Source organism: Gavialis gangeticus, unplaced genomic scaffold (genome assembly GCF_001723915.1).
Source record: "Gavialis gangeticus isolate Ggan-Ray unplaced genomic scaffold, GavGan_comp1, whole genome shotgun sequence".
NCBI classification, from domain to species: domain Eukaryota; kingdom Metazoa; phylum Chordata; order Crocodylia; family Gavialidae; genus Gavialis; species Gavialis gangeticus.
In genome coordinates, this window is record NW_017729022.1 from 131502370 (window position 1) to 131518971 (window position 16602).

Consider the following 16602-nt stretch of genomic DNA (forward strand, 5'->3'; position numbering starts at 1 on the left):
TCCCTCAGGAGGGGACTTCCCCTGTGCCTGTACCCCTGCCACTTAATTCCAGCTCTCCAGCTCCTTGGCTGTAGCCAGCATGAGGCTTTCAGCCACTGGGGAGCTTCAACTAAACGAGATATCTATAAACTGCTGTCGCTTTTCCATCCTCCCCTTTTTGGCTGCAAGAATGAAGTGTACTGACAATTTTAATGCAGAAAAAAAGTGCACCCCAGGTATCAAAAGTTTAGGAAACACTGATGTAGACCAGTAGTGCTCAACTTTTTTGTCTGGCGAGTCAGATCTGGCTGTTGGTCCTGATCCAGCTGCACAGAGGAGGGGAGGGTGGGGGTGCAGCCCAGCCCCAATTGTGTCCCATGGAGGGAGAAGGAGCTTGGCCTAGCCTCAACCCAACCCCACTTGTGGTGGGGGGTGGTGAAGGGAGCATGGCCCAGTCCAAACAGTCCAAACCAAGCCCGGTGGGGGGAGGGAGCTTGACTTGGCCCCAACCCAGCCCTGCTGGGGAGGAAGAAAGGAAGAGTGTCCTGGCCTCAACCAAGCCTCGCAGGAGGTAGGGCGTCATGGCCCAACCCCATGGGGAGGGGAGGGGAGGGAAGAGGGGGCATGGCTTGGCTTCCAACCCAGCTACACAGAGACACTGGGGTGTGGTCTGGTTGACTCACCATGGGGCTGCGGTCTGGGAATCTGGCAGCAGGAGAGGGTGGCTGTATTAATTGCCACTGCTTTCCTCCACCAAATTCCCCAACCCATGGGAGAACCCTGCAGGCCACATGCCAAGGCTCCACAGGTTGCATTTGGCCTGTGGGCTGGAGGTTGAGCACCCCTGATGTAGACTGGCTCCACTGCACAAAAAGCTTTGGTAGTTCTTCCCAAAAAGTATTTATGTTTTAAACCAATGAAAGGGAAGAGAGTTTGGAAGAGAAGATAACATCCTCCCAGCAAGTGACCAGAGGAGAAAATAGGACAGCTCATCTCATTAGGGGCACTTCTGTTTGCGAGTGCAAGTCAAGGAACATAGTAGTGAGAAGCCTGGGTGTAAGGGAGAACGGAGTTGAAAGAAGTGCATGCAGCAACATGGTGGGTGGGAAGGATGAGGTCCTGACAAGGGTGGTAGTCAGCAAATTATCAAAAAGTGCACTGACCAGAGTGGAGCGTGGTGGCTCCACAATGCTGGGTGTGAGAGAGAGAGAGAGAGAGAGAACACTACCTGACAATATCACCATTATAGTCTCCCACTGGTGGGAGAAGACTTCTTGGACAATAACTCTTTAAGGTGAACTCCAGTGAGGATGGTTTACCTGAGGCAGAGTTGTTCCAAAGGCACTCTTTGTATTTCAGGCAACTGCTGCTTTATAAGCTGGTGATTATAGTGATGGCTACTGAAAAGATGAAAGCAAACTCCAGAAGCTACACGGCCTGCTCGCCCCTTCCTTTGCAAAGCATTGGCTTTGGACACAAATGTATCTTCCAGACTTTCCATTCCTTTGCTGGGATCATACCTGCAAAAGAAAAAGCGAAAATGACTGAGGACGGTAATGTTTCAGTTCAAGAATGCCAGGTATTAACACTGGACCTCCAGTGGAGGAGTGCCACCAGCTTCTAGAAGAGAGCAATCACTAACACCAAGGATGCAAGTGGAGTTTACCTGGAACTTGACTGAAGTCAACAATTGCTGGGTTCAGAATAAAGCCCTTCTACATTTTCTCAAACTCTTAAAAATAGGGCTTTTAATAACCTTAAATGGACAGCATGCAAACATGACATTTTCCAAGACCATATTCCATGAAAATAATTCTTGTACCTTTTCTCTTTCATTTTGCCTGAATCAATCACAAAGATAATATCATCAATGGTGACGGATGTTTCTGCAATATTTGTAGAGATAATTATCTTGGTGACTCCTACAGGAGGCTTAAGGAACACAGACTGCTGTTCTTCACTGGACAGTGAGGAATGAAGTGGTAAAACAACACACCTAGAAGAAAAAAAAAGGCATGCTTTCCTTTGCCATTATTTTTCCTTCCTGATATCAGTCTGTTTACACATGCTTTAGTCCACAGAGTATTACACAGATACTCATTTACAAAGTGGAAGTTATATTTAAATGGTTCCTATCCCAACCTCTGATTATTCCTCAACATTTTCTGAATGAGGGTATGAGGACCTGTGGAGTATGTCTTCTGTGGGTTTCAGGGATAAAAATCTACCACACCATGTTTCACCATTGGCTTTTCTGGTGGGTACAATGACCAGGAAGAATGTAGCCCTACAAATTTACTTGTAAGAGTGAAATAAATGGACTGTCCAAGTGGACATGGAAAACTGCCTGAATGGAAGGAAGCAATGAAAATAAGACACTGTCCCCGATGTGAAATCAGCTACCTTGGTTTTCTTTTCTCTCTTCAAAGTTCAGCCTTTAGGCCCTCAAGGAATGCTGTCATAGGTGCACATACCCCACCCTACTTTGGCCACAGGGCTTCCCTTAAGATATACTCTGGGAAAGAAAGAAGCAAGCTTAGGGGGATGGGATTCTGTCTCTAATGGAAGGGCCTGCAAGCAGTGATCTTGTGAGCAGCTGAGTATAAAGGATCCCCTTTCCTTCCCTGAAGCAGATGAGAGGTCCAGCCAGGATTTCTGTTTTGGAAGTTCATCTGTTTTTCTGTTCCCAAAATTCCTTTCCTATTCACTCACATAGCAGTGATGGAGTCTACATGCCTGAGGTGATACATTGGCTTGTGCATCTTTATCACTGACCTAGAGACTGACATTAAAGCAGTAAGCACAAGCAGGGCAGCCAAACAGTTAATACAAGTCCTTCTGGGAACATTACTTTATTCTGCTGAGGAGTTTAGTGATCACAACACATTTGACTGAGGTCACTTAACCTAACCAGGAAAAAGCTTTTAGTTTAGATGTAGTATTTGGACAGTGATCCAAATTACACTGGAATAGTTTTCCTTGCAATATTAGCTTGTCTTTAATAGATCTTGATTTTTTTTCTTGCCCATCCCTACAAACATCTGAACATTTTTCCTTAAAATCACGTTTTAGCATATTACTAGATGCAGAACTTTTTGAAGTAGAAAACAAGGTAAAAGGTAAAGTTAAACCTCAACTTTTTTAGCCTTCCATTGGATTGCTTTAGCTGGTGCATAGAGACAATGTAAATGGCACAAAGACTAGCTAGGCCAGATATCAGCAACCTAGGGCCCAGGGGCTGCATTCAACCTGTGAAGGAATTTAATCTGGCCTGCCACAGCTCAGAGAATTAGCAGCATGCTCCAGTCACAGTAGCAGAGAAGATAATCTCAGGGTCCTACTGCCAGCTTCCACTAGTTTGTTCTTTCTGCTGCAACAGAAAAGCAAACCCCAGGGTCCTAGAGCCTATCTTTTCCAATCCTTTTCTATTGCAGTATTTGCAGATCGCAGAAGGGTATTAAGGAGGTGCCGCAGGGCACTAAGGTGCCTGCTCCTCTTAGAGCAGAGATGAGAACCCAGGTGCAGGTGGCCGTGACAACCAGTTAGTGAGGGAATTGGCCACAACTGCACCCGGTCGGCTGGCTGGAGGAGGCAGGGCCCTAGGCCCATGTGAACCCTAGGGCTGGGACCAGGGAGTTAGTTCCCTATCAGCAGCTGAAGGGGAAGGAGCCTCCAGGAAGGAAGGGCCCAGAGATGGGGTAGCTGGCAGATATGCCACCCTTAGAACAAAGGGAACACCAGGAGCCCAAAAGGTATCCTCGCCTGCTAGACACTGAGCCTCAGAGAGGGAGTTTTACTCTTTTAAAGGGACAGAGCATGACATGAGTTCTACGTTACGTTACAGCCCAGGGACTCCTGGTGGTTGGCTGTGGTTGGTGTGCTGTCTGATAACACCGGTGGTTTGGGTGAGGTTATTTGGGGAAGGAGGTGGCCCCATTGGGAGCCCACTGCAGTGTGGGGACCCTGGCACCAGAAAGGGTGTGGCATTTGGGGTGCACAGGCCCAGGCACCACCGAGGCTCAGAGAGAGACGGGAGGCAAATTACAAGGCCTAGACCAGACAACGTCAGTACAAGTTGTGAGGCTTGGGGCATGGTAGAGGGACAGTTGGAGCCACATGTGGCCCATAAGGCTGAGAGATGCAGGAACCATCCACATTGAAGCAGGACATCAAGGGGTCTAGAGACAACAGGGCTATTAGGATCTAGCCAGACCATGTCCAAACCTAGAGCTCAAGGGCAGCCTCCCTATATTTATCATACCAACAAGATGTGGCGGGAGAGAATGAGGGTGCTTGTAGGGAAAGACTGACACAGTTAAGGACACGTCCACCCCTAGGCACCCTGCCCTGCTACAGGGGGTAAATGGTGGGGCATGACAGGAGCTAGTTTGCAAGCAGTGATCCATGATGCAAGAGGATGCCAACCACTGAGCGAGGCTGTTAAACAACACTTATTACTGGCGTATCTGACAGATTCCCCAAATTACTAAATTAGGTTTAATTTTGGTCATGAAAACATCAATTTTCCCTTCCCCAACTTGAGGACACTGGTCTAAAGCTTCCATCACCAACATACCATATGTGCCTGTAGATTTCTGTGCTAGTTAAAAAGAACCTATTCCAAAGGAACAGAAGTAAACAGCCAGTGGTACATAAAGGTTCACCCCTTTGCCACCTGCCTCAACCTTTCAATAACTTTCACTTCCAATTGGCCTGAGATATTAGAGTTTGTATAGAACTGCAGCAATATCTTTAATAAATCAGTTTCTTTCTGCTTTAATTCAACAAAATGATAAGTTTTAGGACACTTTTTGACTTACCGCTTACTATGTCTATTATTGAAAAGGGCATTTGACTGCAGCTGCCCATAAAGCATCTTAATTTCTGCTAGACCAGGCAAAAATACTAAGACAGCACCTAAAGACATAGGCAAAAAGAGAATAGAGGCATTTGGATAAAAAATATTATTAGACAAGGATACTCTGAGAGTGGACAAAGGCCTGAGTCCAACTAGAACAGTACTCTGCAGTGTGCTGTATGAGCTCGTAAGCACCAGTGGTCCCTCTTCCAAAGAATTTGCAGTCTAAGCCAGGGGTTGGCAACACTTTCCAGTCTAAGCTGGGGGCTGGAATGACCCAGTTTGGGTTGGACTTGGGCAGGCATTAGGGCCCAGCTGCCACTGCCACTTCTTCCCATGATTCAGCTGCAAAAGCCCCCCTCTGCCAGAGCCTATGCTGCTCAACTGCAGCATGACATGGGCAGAATTTCCCCTCTGCCAGAGCCCCAGGTGGCTGACTGTGGCTTGGCACAGGGAGAGGTCTCGACTGCCAGATGCTGCAAAAACCATAGTTCTGTGGGCAAAAACAAAGGCTCCATTGGCCAGATCTGGCCTGTGGGCTGTAGGATGCTGACCCCTGGTTTAAACAGACAAGACCATGTGCTTGTTCTGTCCATCCTACAGAAACAAGGGGCTCTCACCTCTGAGAAAATCAAGTGGAGAGAATCAAGTAAAATCAGAAATCATGGAAATTAATTAGTGCAAACACGTCAACTTGACAGAATTCACCCAAATGCGTAAGCATTAGGTGAATTTCCTTCCGTTCAAACCATAATGGACAAACATGTTACCTGGTGGGTATGAGTGTTTGCCACTGACTATCCACTCCAATAAGTCCTCTATTAATTCAAGATTAACTTTGTCGAAATCCATGGCAGCCATTGTTTTTAACACTGGTTTACTAACTCCTGAAAGAAAAAAATAGAATATACCAGGAGCACAAAGGTAAGTCCATGTCTAATAACATATGACATACAATACAGTGAGATATGGCTACACAAAGAATTAAACCTTTGGTCAGAGGCTAGTCTGTCCTATAGATTTAGCTGAAAGGGCTCAGGAAGCTAATATTTGAGTGTTACTTCTCATCTCCTTCTCCACTTGGCCCCTCTACTCATTCACACTTTTCTCTCTGTCCCTCTTACTCACTAGACTGCTTCCATTTTATTTTACTCTTTTTCCATTCAGCTCTCTCACATTTCATTAGGTGTCACGTACTCCTCAGGACCTGTATTCTTTTGATGGCTCAGCCTGTGCACCCCCAGACCAGAATCAGACAAGACCTGGGACTGCCACAGAGCTAAAAGAGGTCTTACACCCACTTAATGACTGACTCCTGAGCCTTCAGGACACCACTCACAAGCTCTTTCTTTCATCTCTCAGAATTTCAGTCCTCCAAAGGAAAACAGACCTTCTCCCCCATGACCACCTCCCCCACCAACAAAAAACAAACAAACTCCAAAACAAAAAAAAATGTTATCCTTCAGGGCTACCAGAACCATCCTACAAGAGGCAATCTCAGAGCTGTGCATCATAAATTACAACAGAAGGATGGAGTGGGTGACATGATTAAACCTTATTCTGCCACTCACTAACAGGTCAAAATACATCTTCAACAGTATCCAACAAAAGCCCTGGCACTATTACTACAGACTGTTGTAGCCTACAAAGGCAGGAATCTGAAGACTTCAAAGCATGAGTGCTCAAAGTGAACAACCAGGGGTGTGTGGAACGCTTTTAAAGGACATATGGAAGAAAATATTTTGAGAACCTAGCAGCCGGAAGATTTAGGTGTGGATTTAGATTTAGGACCTGGCTCATAAGAAAGCCCCCTCTACATATTATAGGTATCACACAATTAACTGGTCATCTGTGTAATTACCTTAAGACCAGCCACACATGCAAAATACTTATCACACAATAAAAAGCCCCAATCAGCTATAAAGTTAAATCTCAGAAATGTGTACTAAACTTTATAGCTGGTTGCTACTGAGCTTTAATTTGCACATGTAGCAGGGTCTCCTCTACAGTTGGGATCCCTGTCAGCTGACAGGGCTCCTAACCGCAGGGATGCACCAGGCCTGGCATGAAACCCGCGAGTCAGGGGACTGTGGCAGCTGTGATCCCCAAGGCTTGGGGGTGCATGAAAGCCCCCGGGGCAAAGGGGATCATGGCAGCTGCAATCTCTGCACCTGAAGCGGCTCAGTCCCAGCTGCATGACATGTGCAGCCAGAACCCAGCGTCTCATGCCTGACAAGGTCAGGGCTGGGACCAAGAGTATGGCGCAGGTGGGACCAAGAGCCCCATCAGGTGCAGGGATTGCAGCTACCATGATCCCCTTGGCCCCCTTGGGTCAATAATTGAATGTGGAACTCTCAATCCCAGCTACACATGGCCCCCCATGGCTTAGAGCACCCTCAGCAAAAGGGGCTTCCAGCTGTGGGAGCCTGTTTTTTGCCAATGCAGGCTCCCCCTACACCAGCAATAAAAGCACAATTGGATCTGAAGCAGAATCCCACAACTGCGCCTCCTGCCATGCATGTGTGGTATGGCAGGAGGCACAATTGTGTAGATCACACATTAGATCCAATCATGCCTTTACCTGTACATGTAGAGGGGGCCTAAGATACTTAAAAAGGAACAGTTATATAATAGGTTATTGCCAAAACCAGTCCTTTATCATATGCTAAGAATTGTTGGAGAGGCCAGTATTTCCTGTAGTTTGGTGGCCTAACTGTAAAACAGGATTTATTTTAACTGACAATGGGTTTTTGATCATATGGTTCTACTGTCATGTTTAACTTCAAAGCCATGACACTTCTAATTATGAAAATATGTGATATACATTCAAGGACACCACTTTGGTTTGTCAATAAGCCATTGTGATAGCTTTAAAAGACAGGGAGATTACCTTTGTAACGTATTAGGAGCTGTTTAAAAGTTAACTGCTGGTCTGGGACTGAATCCTTGACAGTCGTGTCATCCTGGATAAGGCCAGCATGCCTCAGATCCTCCTCTACTTCTTCAAGAGCAGTTCTGCTGTGTCTTGCTCTAAGTTTCTCATTAGAACCATGCTTTATGTTTCGCCTATATGGACTACCATCCTCTAAGACATATCTGAATATGAGCAGAGAATTCAAGCATTTGGAAAGAAGTTGCTTTTAGTCTCCTTTGAACTGTTAATATGAGAAGCTGACATACCTATCACCATGGTATATAAAAGCCTTACAAATTTATAATGAAGAATGAGTAGGCCCTAAGTTCTTATTTCTGTCACTCTTAGGAGCAAGTACTAGAAATTCAACTTTACACTTATGTTTCTGTTCTTTCATCACCCATTCCAAAACCAGGCAGAGCAGTAATTGAAATGCAATAAGCTTTGTTGGGTATATCTTGCTTTTTATTCTGAAGCAGATGAAATTTTTGGTTGCTCTAAACTCTTGGGTAAAGAGGTTCCTGAGTAGCTGACTGACTGCCAAAAAAGGCCTCATCTGCAGCTCACAGCAGTCTTTCTTTGCATAACGGCTCACTGATTTTGAGGTTCAGAACTACCTTGGTGGGGTATTGGTGGCTGTGACAGAGGTGCTCTGAGATACCTAGGAGATGGTCCACTGAGTATTCCCAAGATTACAAATTGGATCCCATGGTTCAACACCCAGCCAAATGCTACAGCAACTAAACTGTGGGCAATTCACAACTGACTGAATAGCTTTCCATCTGAAACAGGACAGCTGGGAGTGACTCTGCAGTTACATCTGACAAGAAGAATCCTTGTCTAGTCCATTGACATGACATAAAGTTAAGAAAAATTCTTTACATAGCAGCCTGTGTTTACTTTGTTTTTTACCCTCAGCACTGTAGTCTACCTTTATGTTTGTGTTACAAGACATCTAAGAACTACTAAAGATTTGTGAGATGATGCCAATATATTTGTGAGTGCTACTGAATATATGATAGTAATGTATTACCACATGTTTCACATTTTGACTTTCTAGCTAAGGAGAAATTTTTCAGCTGAATTTTGTAAGCTTCTCCATAAGTTTAATGGGACAGACCATCATTGCACGGCCTTCTTGCACTGGAAGAGCAGCTCTCCTGCCAGCCTGAAAGTGTTGGTGGTCAGATTAAGAAGGAGTTCATGCTAAGCCTACACTCATATCCAGCTTGAAATTCAGATCTAATCTGTGCAACTTCCAGCAATGTTAAATATTGTAATGTATGTTAAGACCTATTTCAATGTTTTTGGTTTAAACTTAAACAGCATCAAAGATGCCTCAAACTGAAGGAGTTTCCAAAACCCTGGTCTATTCAAATCTTTCCAGTGTTTGGATCTGTTGTGTTGGAATAGGAGTTGAAATGCACAATAAAGAATATCATGGAATTGCACCTATAAAAAAAAGACAGGTCACAAACTGCAATAAAGACATGACCTTAAATAAAAGAAGGTCCAGAAGACTGACAGCACTTGAGAACTGGTAACTTTTCAGGGTGGGACCATTTCTAATTGTTGTTGATCTTTGCAGTGTCTAGTGCAATGTGCCCAATTCTTGACTGTGACCTTTGAACGGTCCTAGACTACAAGCAGAGGTATAGTTTTAGAATAAACAGCATCATCAAATATTGAGGTCTCAGATTACAGGTAAGAATCAATAAAATACGATTATTAATTTATATGCAGAGCTAATATAAAGTCAATAGATTACTAGCCTAAATATTAGAACTCCAAAAACCAATTACTTCTAAGCATACTGCCAGAAATTTCATACCTCGTCATCGCAATCACATCTTCTAGAAAAAACTGATCCACAGGAAATGTTCGACCTACAAAGAAATGTAAGAACAATAAAACAACATGCAAACTATTATTTTAGATATGCATGCAGAAGGATGGGGAATAAATTTTACAATTTCTTATGCTGGTTTCACAACTTTTTCAATTTCTGTGACCATATGAATAGGGACCTACTTAATTTGTAGCTTCATGGATTTTATGGAAACCACAAGAAATGACAAAAAAAACCCCCAACTTAATAAAAATAAAATGCTGGCTCCCCAGTGGGAGCCACTGGTCCTTGCTGCCTGGAGGTGGGGCAGCACAAAGGGCAGCAGATAAGTTGGCGGCCACCCCTTCGTCACACCCCACTGAGGCGTCACTGCCAATCAGTGCCAAAAGGCAGGGTGGCACAAAGGGTAGCCAGCAATCAAAATGGCAGCTGCCCCTTCATCCGTCTGCTTCCTTGGGGCCCCTCTGCCAATCAGTGTCAGGGGGCAGGGCCATCACAAAATGGCTGGGGAATTAGAACTCTGTCTAATGACAAAGACAAAGTGAAAATGGAGAAGTACCCCTGTGATTTAGGTAGACTATGAGGAGTCTGAGGCTTCTTTAAGATCCATCCTGCAGACCTTAACAATACTGTGCCAAACAGATGGCAGACCATTTCCAAGAACGTTTTGACAGCATGCAAGAAGCAAGGCTTGTTCGGAAATATTTTCTCCTTGACTAAACTATACATTTGGGAGAGATGTTAGACAAGCTTTGGGGCCTGAGGAAAGGTATTTTATGCCTGAAAGCTTGTCTAACTAACTCAAACTATACAGTTAGTCCAATAAAAGATGTTACCAACCAAACCTTTCTTCTCATACATTCCCTAGACCAGGGGTGCTCAAACTTTCCCCCAACAAGCGAGATGGCCCAAGATTGGTTTTCTTGCCATTCTTGGCTCTTGTGCAGTTGAATTCCAAAGCTGTAGACCGCAGACCAAATAGACTTTGTTTTCATTGTTATAGAGCAGCGGTTGTCAACCAGGGGTACGCAACCCCTGGGGGTACTTGGGAAAGCCCCAGGGGGTATGTGGCAGCACTGCAGAAAAGCAGGGCCACTTCTGGTTTTGCCACTGCCCACAGAGACCCCCTCCACCCCCGTTCATCAACTGGCTGGTGGACTCCCTACTTCTTGACCAGCCACCTAGAGTACACCAACCAAAAAAGGCTGAAAAAACCCTGTTATAGAAAGTTCATCATTCTGAGGACTGCAGGTCAGGTTGTGCATAAAAAAAGTCAGGCCCAGCTCATTATGAATTCTGACAACCCAAACCAATACCTTAAATATGTGACCTAGTTTTAGATGGGCTACAGTGAAGTAACTGGAGCACCAGACAGCGGTAATCTTTGATCTGTATTGATCAGCAGGGGTTATTCTGTATTGCCTAATCTGAAGTTTTGCTGCCTATGATTTAATTGTGTGGCAATACTCAAAAGCCTAGACACCGCAAATGTGATTAAGTCTGCATCTGAGATCTCTTGGCTAGCTGATGGTGGCCCAACAGTATCATTTCTCCTTTCCCTTGGTTCAGTTTCTACTACTTCATTTTCATCCAAGCCTGGTGTTAACTAGCAGATCTCATCTGATAGTTAAGCAGTCATCAGTTAATGTTCAAATCAAAGTCTTATAAATTGCACATTTACTAAGCAGGATGTCTGACAATAAAAGTCTCAGTCTTGGTATTCTAACTACTGAGATGTAGAGTCTGAGGGCGTGCATGCAGCCTGAGATTGTGGTTCCTAAGAAAGGAAGATTTACCTAATACTGCTATAGGAATCAACCCCTACTGTTCATAAAACAGCAACATTAAATTAAACTTTTAAGGAGGCCCTCACAGTCAGATGAAAATTTAGGTGAAATGGGGTATAATCAAGGAAAGCTATAGAGATTGAAATAAGATCTATTAATATATATTAGTATGTCTTGGCTAAAATTACTAACAAAAGAATAAAAAAGAGCACTGAACATACATCCAACACAATGATGTTTCCCAAACTTCGTAAAATACAGCAATGCTATCAAGTTGGTCTTACAGTACCCTTTCTCACTGGCCTGGACAGTGCTGTTAACACACACCTCCTTCCTGCTCATATGTCATTTTTCAACAAAGCTGAAGGCAAACTAGGAAATAATTATGGTGATGGGCAACTAAAAAAAAAAGAGAGAGAAACCACAAAACTGTTTTTCACCTGGTATGTTAATAATTGGACACGAGTTATAGTACTGGGAGAAAAGCTCAGCATTCAAGGTGGCACTCATCAGTATGATATGCAGGTCTGGTCTCTGAACTATTATATCCTTCAAAACCAGCAGCAAGAAGTCACTAAAGAAAACAAGCAAAAGACATTTGAACTTCAATGCTGGTTTTCGAACCCATTTCCCCCCTTGTTACTCTGTTCACTTCCATGGAATTCTCCTGAACATGACACTACCAGCACCAAAACAAGCTTCACCCACAAGAGTACCCCTATGGTGAACAGCCTCCAGCTATTAATTTGGTAAATTACTATAAGTAACCTAACTTTTGCTTGTCCCTTTCAAGAATTTCTGGATTACTTAGTACATATTTGAATAATAACTCTAGGACTCCTAAAAATTAAGCTAAGACTAGCATAAGAACAAGTATCCAACAGTGTTAAATATCAATAATGGATTAACTCAAGCAGAGAACAAATCAAAGCAGCAGACAAGTCCTTTTTAGGCCTTACTCAAGAACTTTACAGATTGGAGAAAGCAATCTAGTCACAGATGATGAGCACAGTTGGCAGCAAAGATAAGGAAGGAGTCAAATGGCTTAGAGTAATAGCAGAACAGATCAGGGATTACTTAGAGAAGATAGAAGCTGTCAAATCAGCAGGGCTAGATGGGATGCACCCTAGGACAGTCAAGGAATTTGCTGAGTTAATTTTGGAGTCGTGGGCTATCCTCTTTGTGAACTCATGGAGGTCAGGTAAGGTCCTGGATGATTGGAAAAGGGCAAATATAGTGCTCATCTTTAAGAAAGGGAAGGAGGAGGATCTGGGGACTTACAGACCAGTAAGTCTGATCTCAATACATGGAAAGACCATGGAGCAGGCCCTCAAGGAATTACCCAGAGAACAAGGTGATCAGGAACAGCCAGCATGGATTCACTAAGAACAACATGCCTGACCAACATGACTTCGTTCCATAAGGTGACAAGCTCTGTGAATGGAAGGAAGATAATGGATGCAATACATACCTTGACTTTAGCAAAGCTCTTGACACCATCTCCCATTATGTTCTCATTAACAAACTAAGGAATGCAGAGTAGATGAGAGTACTGTAAGGCGGATCCATAACTGGTTGGATCATTGTGCTCACAATGAGTAGTCATCAATGGCTCAATATTAAGGCAGGAAGAGGTATCAAATGGGGTTTCCAGGGGTCTCTCCTGGGTCCAGTACTGTTTAATATCATCATTAATGATTTTGGATGATGGGGATCAAGTATACACATAGCAAATTTGCAGATGACACCAAGTTGGGTGGAATCACAAATGCTTTGGAGGGTATAGACTGGAAAAATTGTCCACAATCAATCAGATGACATTCAACAAGAATAAGCGCAAAGTCCTGCACTTAGGATGGAATAATTTCATGCACAAATACAGATTGGGGAATAAGTGCCTAGGCTGTAATATTGCAGAAAAGGACTCAGGAGGTTACAGTAAACCATAAGCTGAATATGAGCCAACAGTGTGCTCTGGTTGCAAAAAAGATCAACAGTGTACTGGGCTGTATTAACTGGAATGTCTCTTGCAAATCAAGGGAAGCGGCTCTTCCACTATACTCAGCACTGGTAAGGCCTCACCTGGAGCACTGTTTTCCGTTTTGGGCCCCACACTTCAAGGAGGATGTGGACAGATTGTAAAGTCTAACAGAGAGCTACAAAAATTAGAGGCCTGGGAAAGATGACTTATGAGGAAAGGCTGAAAGAGCTAGGGTTATTTAGTCTCAAGAAGACTGAGGTGTGATTTGAGAACAGTCTCCAAATACCTGAAGGGCGATTACAGAGAGAATGGAAATGGGCTTTTCTCTGTGGTCACAGGGGACAAGACCAGGAACCATGGTCTAAAGCTGCAGCAGAGGAAAGTTAAGTTTGAGATTAGAAGGAACTATGAGGGTGGGTCAAGCATTCGAACAAGTTATCTAGAGAAGCTGCAGAATCTCCATCCCTGGAAATTTTGAAGAACAGGTTGGACAGACACCTGGCCAGGATGGTTTAGTTAGGGATGGTTCTGCCCTGAGCAGGGGGACCTACTCCCTTTCAGCATGCCAGCTGGTAAATGGGATCAGATTGGGCAAGGCTGGACTAAGGATTAAAGCTGAAGGCAGGAGTCAGGTGAATCAAGAAGTTCCCTATTGGAACAAGCTGGAAGAAGGGAGTCCAAGCTCCATTTGGAGCCTGCTGCTTAAGTACACAGGGGTCTTTATAGCCAAGCGATGACTTCCAGAGGGGATATGGAAAGAACTAGGGCATTTGGGGAGCAGCAGGCAGAAATGTGGAAGGGACAGTATCCTAAGGAACCCAGATCATGATGAGGCTTGTTGAAATTAAAAAATCCTATTGCCCCTCCAAGACCCATCCTAAATTATCTTAGGAATGTAATAGCAATTGTGACAACTGACTGGAGGTATATCTGTGGAATGCTGCCAGGTGCTTTCTGTTCAACTGCACAATCCTTTAGTCCACTGGGATAAGGACAGTAGGATCAGAAGCCAGTTTCTCCCTGTGGTTGTCCATGATGCCACCCCACCAGTTCAAACTGGCTAGAAGCATTTGAATTTCAGCAGCATGTTCTCAATGCTAACTTTCAGTTATGAAAAAAAACAGAATTATTTACCTTTCTTCTGTTCTTTCATGAACTTCATCAATAAGAACATGGGTGATTCCCTGTAAAGTCATGTCTCCTTCTAGTCTTCTCAGCAGCACACCAGTAGTGCAGTACAACAACCTGGTAGCTGAAGACTTGAGCAGCAAGGCAAGGATACAAAGCATTCAATGAAATGACAGTTAAATAGCTTTACTTATACAATATATAAAGAGCAGACAATGCGGTACCATGCTCAATCCCACATGCCTGGCAATTTGGCTCATAAGTGAACAAACAGCTGCAGGTAGGAAAGCACAATTTTTCCTCCTAACTTTACTCTTAAAACTTTACAGCAGCTAGTTTTTATCAAGGAACAGTTTGGGGAAAGAATGAAAAAGATAAACTAACTCAATCTCATTCTTTCCTGCTTCAGCAACTGTATGTTTGACCATTAACTTCCTTCATTAAAATTAAGAGAGATTGTGACAGGGATGAGACTGGCTCTGAAAGAACAGAACAAGATGTATTTCTCACCTCTGTTCAGCTCACTAATGAAAAATAATAGACTTGTCCAGGACGCATACTTTATACCACAGGTCAAAAGGAAAAAGAGCTGTGATTATAATCAGTCACTGAAAACAGAAAGTGACAGCAAGGCTAAAACTACAAGCTTTAAATTGTGAGAGAAGAACATTCCCTTGAAAGCCAAAAATTAAATTCTTAGCAAAACTATTGAGTCATTGCAAATGAATCCATTGTGTTGTATGTAAAAGTTAATTATATTTTTTTCAACTGTTTAGCCTCAAGTCTTTAAGAGTTTTAATTTTTCAGTCTTCTCTACTGTCTTCAGCAAATTGTCAATGAGAAATGTATTACTCAAAACTGATCACAGAAGAGGAGGAATGACAAGTACAATTTTTAAAAAGTGATGCTTTTTAAAGAAAGAAGTTGTAAAAGGGGGAACAGATTAAACAGAGAATTTCACCTCTAACACCCAACTTAAACTCAACTCACACTGTTGCAAACTGAATTTATATTCTTCAATTTCTGCCTAGTGGCCTGGCAGTAAATAATTCAGTGGTCTCAGCCAGTCCCCATGGACACTGATATTAAAATAAAACAAAAACAAAACATACAAAAAACTACTGTTAAGTCTCAGGTCCCAGGAGGCTCTGTCAGGAAAGGGGCTAAATAATGAATGAATATTGAAGTTACCACCTTATCTTGGTAAGTGAAGCCTAAAGTGTGCACTGAGGCAAAATGGCAGCGTAGCATGAGAAAGCACACACTGAAATTTGCCATTCAGTAACATGTTCTTGTTGATAAAGGATTAACATCTCTAGGACAGCAAGTCTGACTCCTTGTACAAGTACTAAGACCATTTTTAATAAACTAAACTAAAACACAAGAAAAGGATATGCACCTTCACACTCTCTAAGCGGATCTGGTATCCAACAGTAACACCAACTCTTTCTGTTCTCTCCTTGGCTACACGTTCAGCTACAGAAATAGCAGAGATCCGGCGAGGCTGAGTACAGATGACATTGGCTACTCTATTTGGAGGACCTTCCAATGAAGCATCCAATATAAACTGTGGAATCTGAGTGGTTTTCCCACATCTGCATGGAAAAATAACATGGATTTAGTTTTTTTTAAAAAGTCTTTCCTCAGCAGGAGTTAAGAGGGCTGACTCTTATTTTGAATTACTATTTTTTTAAATTTGTGCCACACCTTCTATAAAATTAATCTATGGCTACAGTACTTTAATCTGAATGAATTTTGAACCTGGTCACTTTACCTTTTCAGACTAAGCTATATAACTAAGCTTGTATAACTACATATGCTTTCCTGTGTATTATTTATTATTCCAAACCTATATATAAAATCATATTCTTACCCAGTCATACCACTCACAACAAGCACTTGGTGTCTTTGCAACATATCAAGAATGTTTTCACGTTCTTGCCACGCAGGAAGCTTCTGTCTTTCTAGCAACAGGGACTGGAAGTGCCTAGAAGACTGACAAACAATAACGAAGAGAAACTGAACACTCTAATAAGAAGAGTCTTGGCCTAGATCCATCCATTTTAATGGCAAAGAGGATCACTATAATAATTCAGTCTTCATAAA

The 16602-nt window shown here is 43.1% G+C and overlaps 1 protein-coding gene across 2 annotated transcripts in view; it reads right to left on the reverse strand.

Annotated features, from left to right (window-relative positions):
* DHX57 (DExH-box helicase 57) overlaps positions 1–16602 on the reverse strand; it is a 39276-nt gene that overhangs the window by 10822 nt on the left and 11852 nt on the right. For both annotated transcript variants that reach the window (XM_019516185.1, XM_019516186.1), the window contains 10 exons: positions 16370–16491; positions 15896–16091; positions 14503–14627; positions 11828–11961; positions 9583–9637; positions 7728–7933; positions 5608–5724; positions 4800–4896; positions 1802–1975; positions 1299–1499 (listed from right to left, as the gene is read on the reverse strand). In XM_019516185.1, coding sequence (XP_019371730.1) covers positions 1299–1499; positions 1802–1975; positions 4800–4896; positions 5608–5724; positions 7728–7933; positions 9583–9637; positions 11828–11961; positions 14503–14627; positions 15896–16091; positions 16370–16491 — 1427 coding nt within the window. The remainder of the gene's footprint in view (positions 1–1298; positions 1500–1801; positions 1976–4799; positions 4897–5607; positions 5725–7727; positions 7934–9582; positions 9638–11827; positions 11962–14502; positions 14628–15895; positions 16092–16369; positions 16492–16602) is intronic.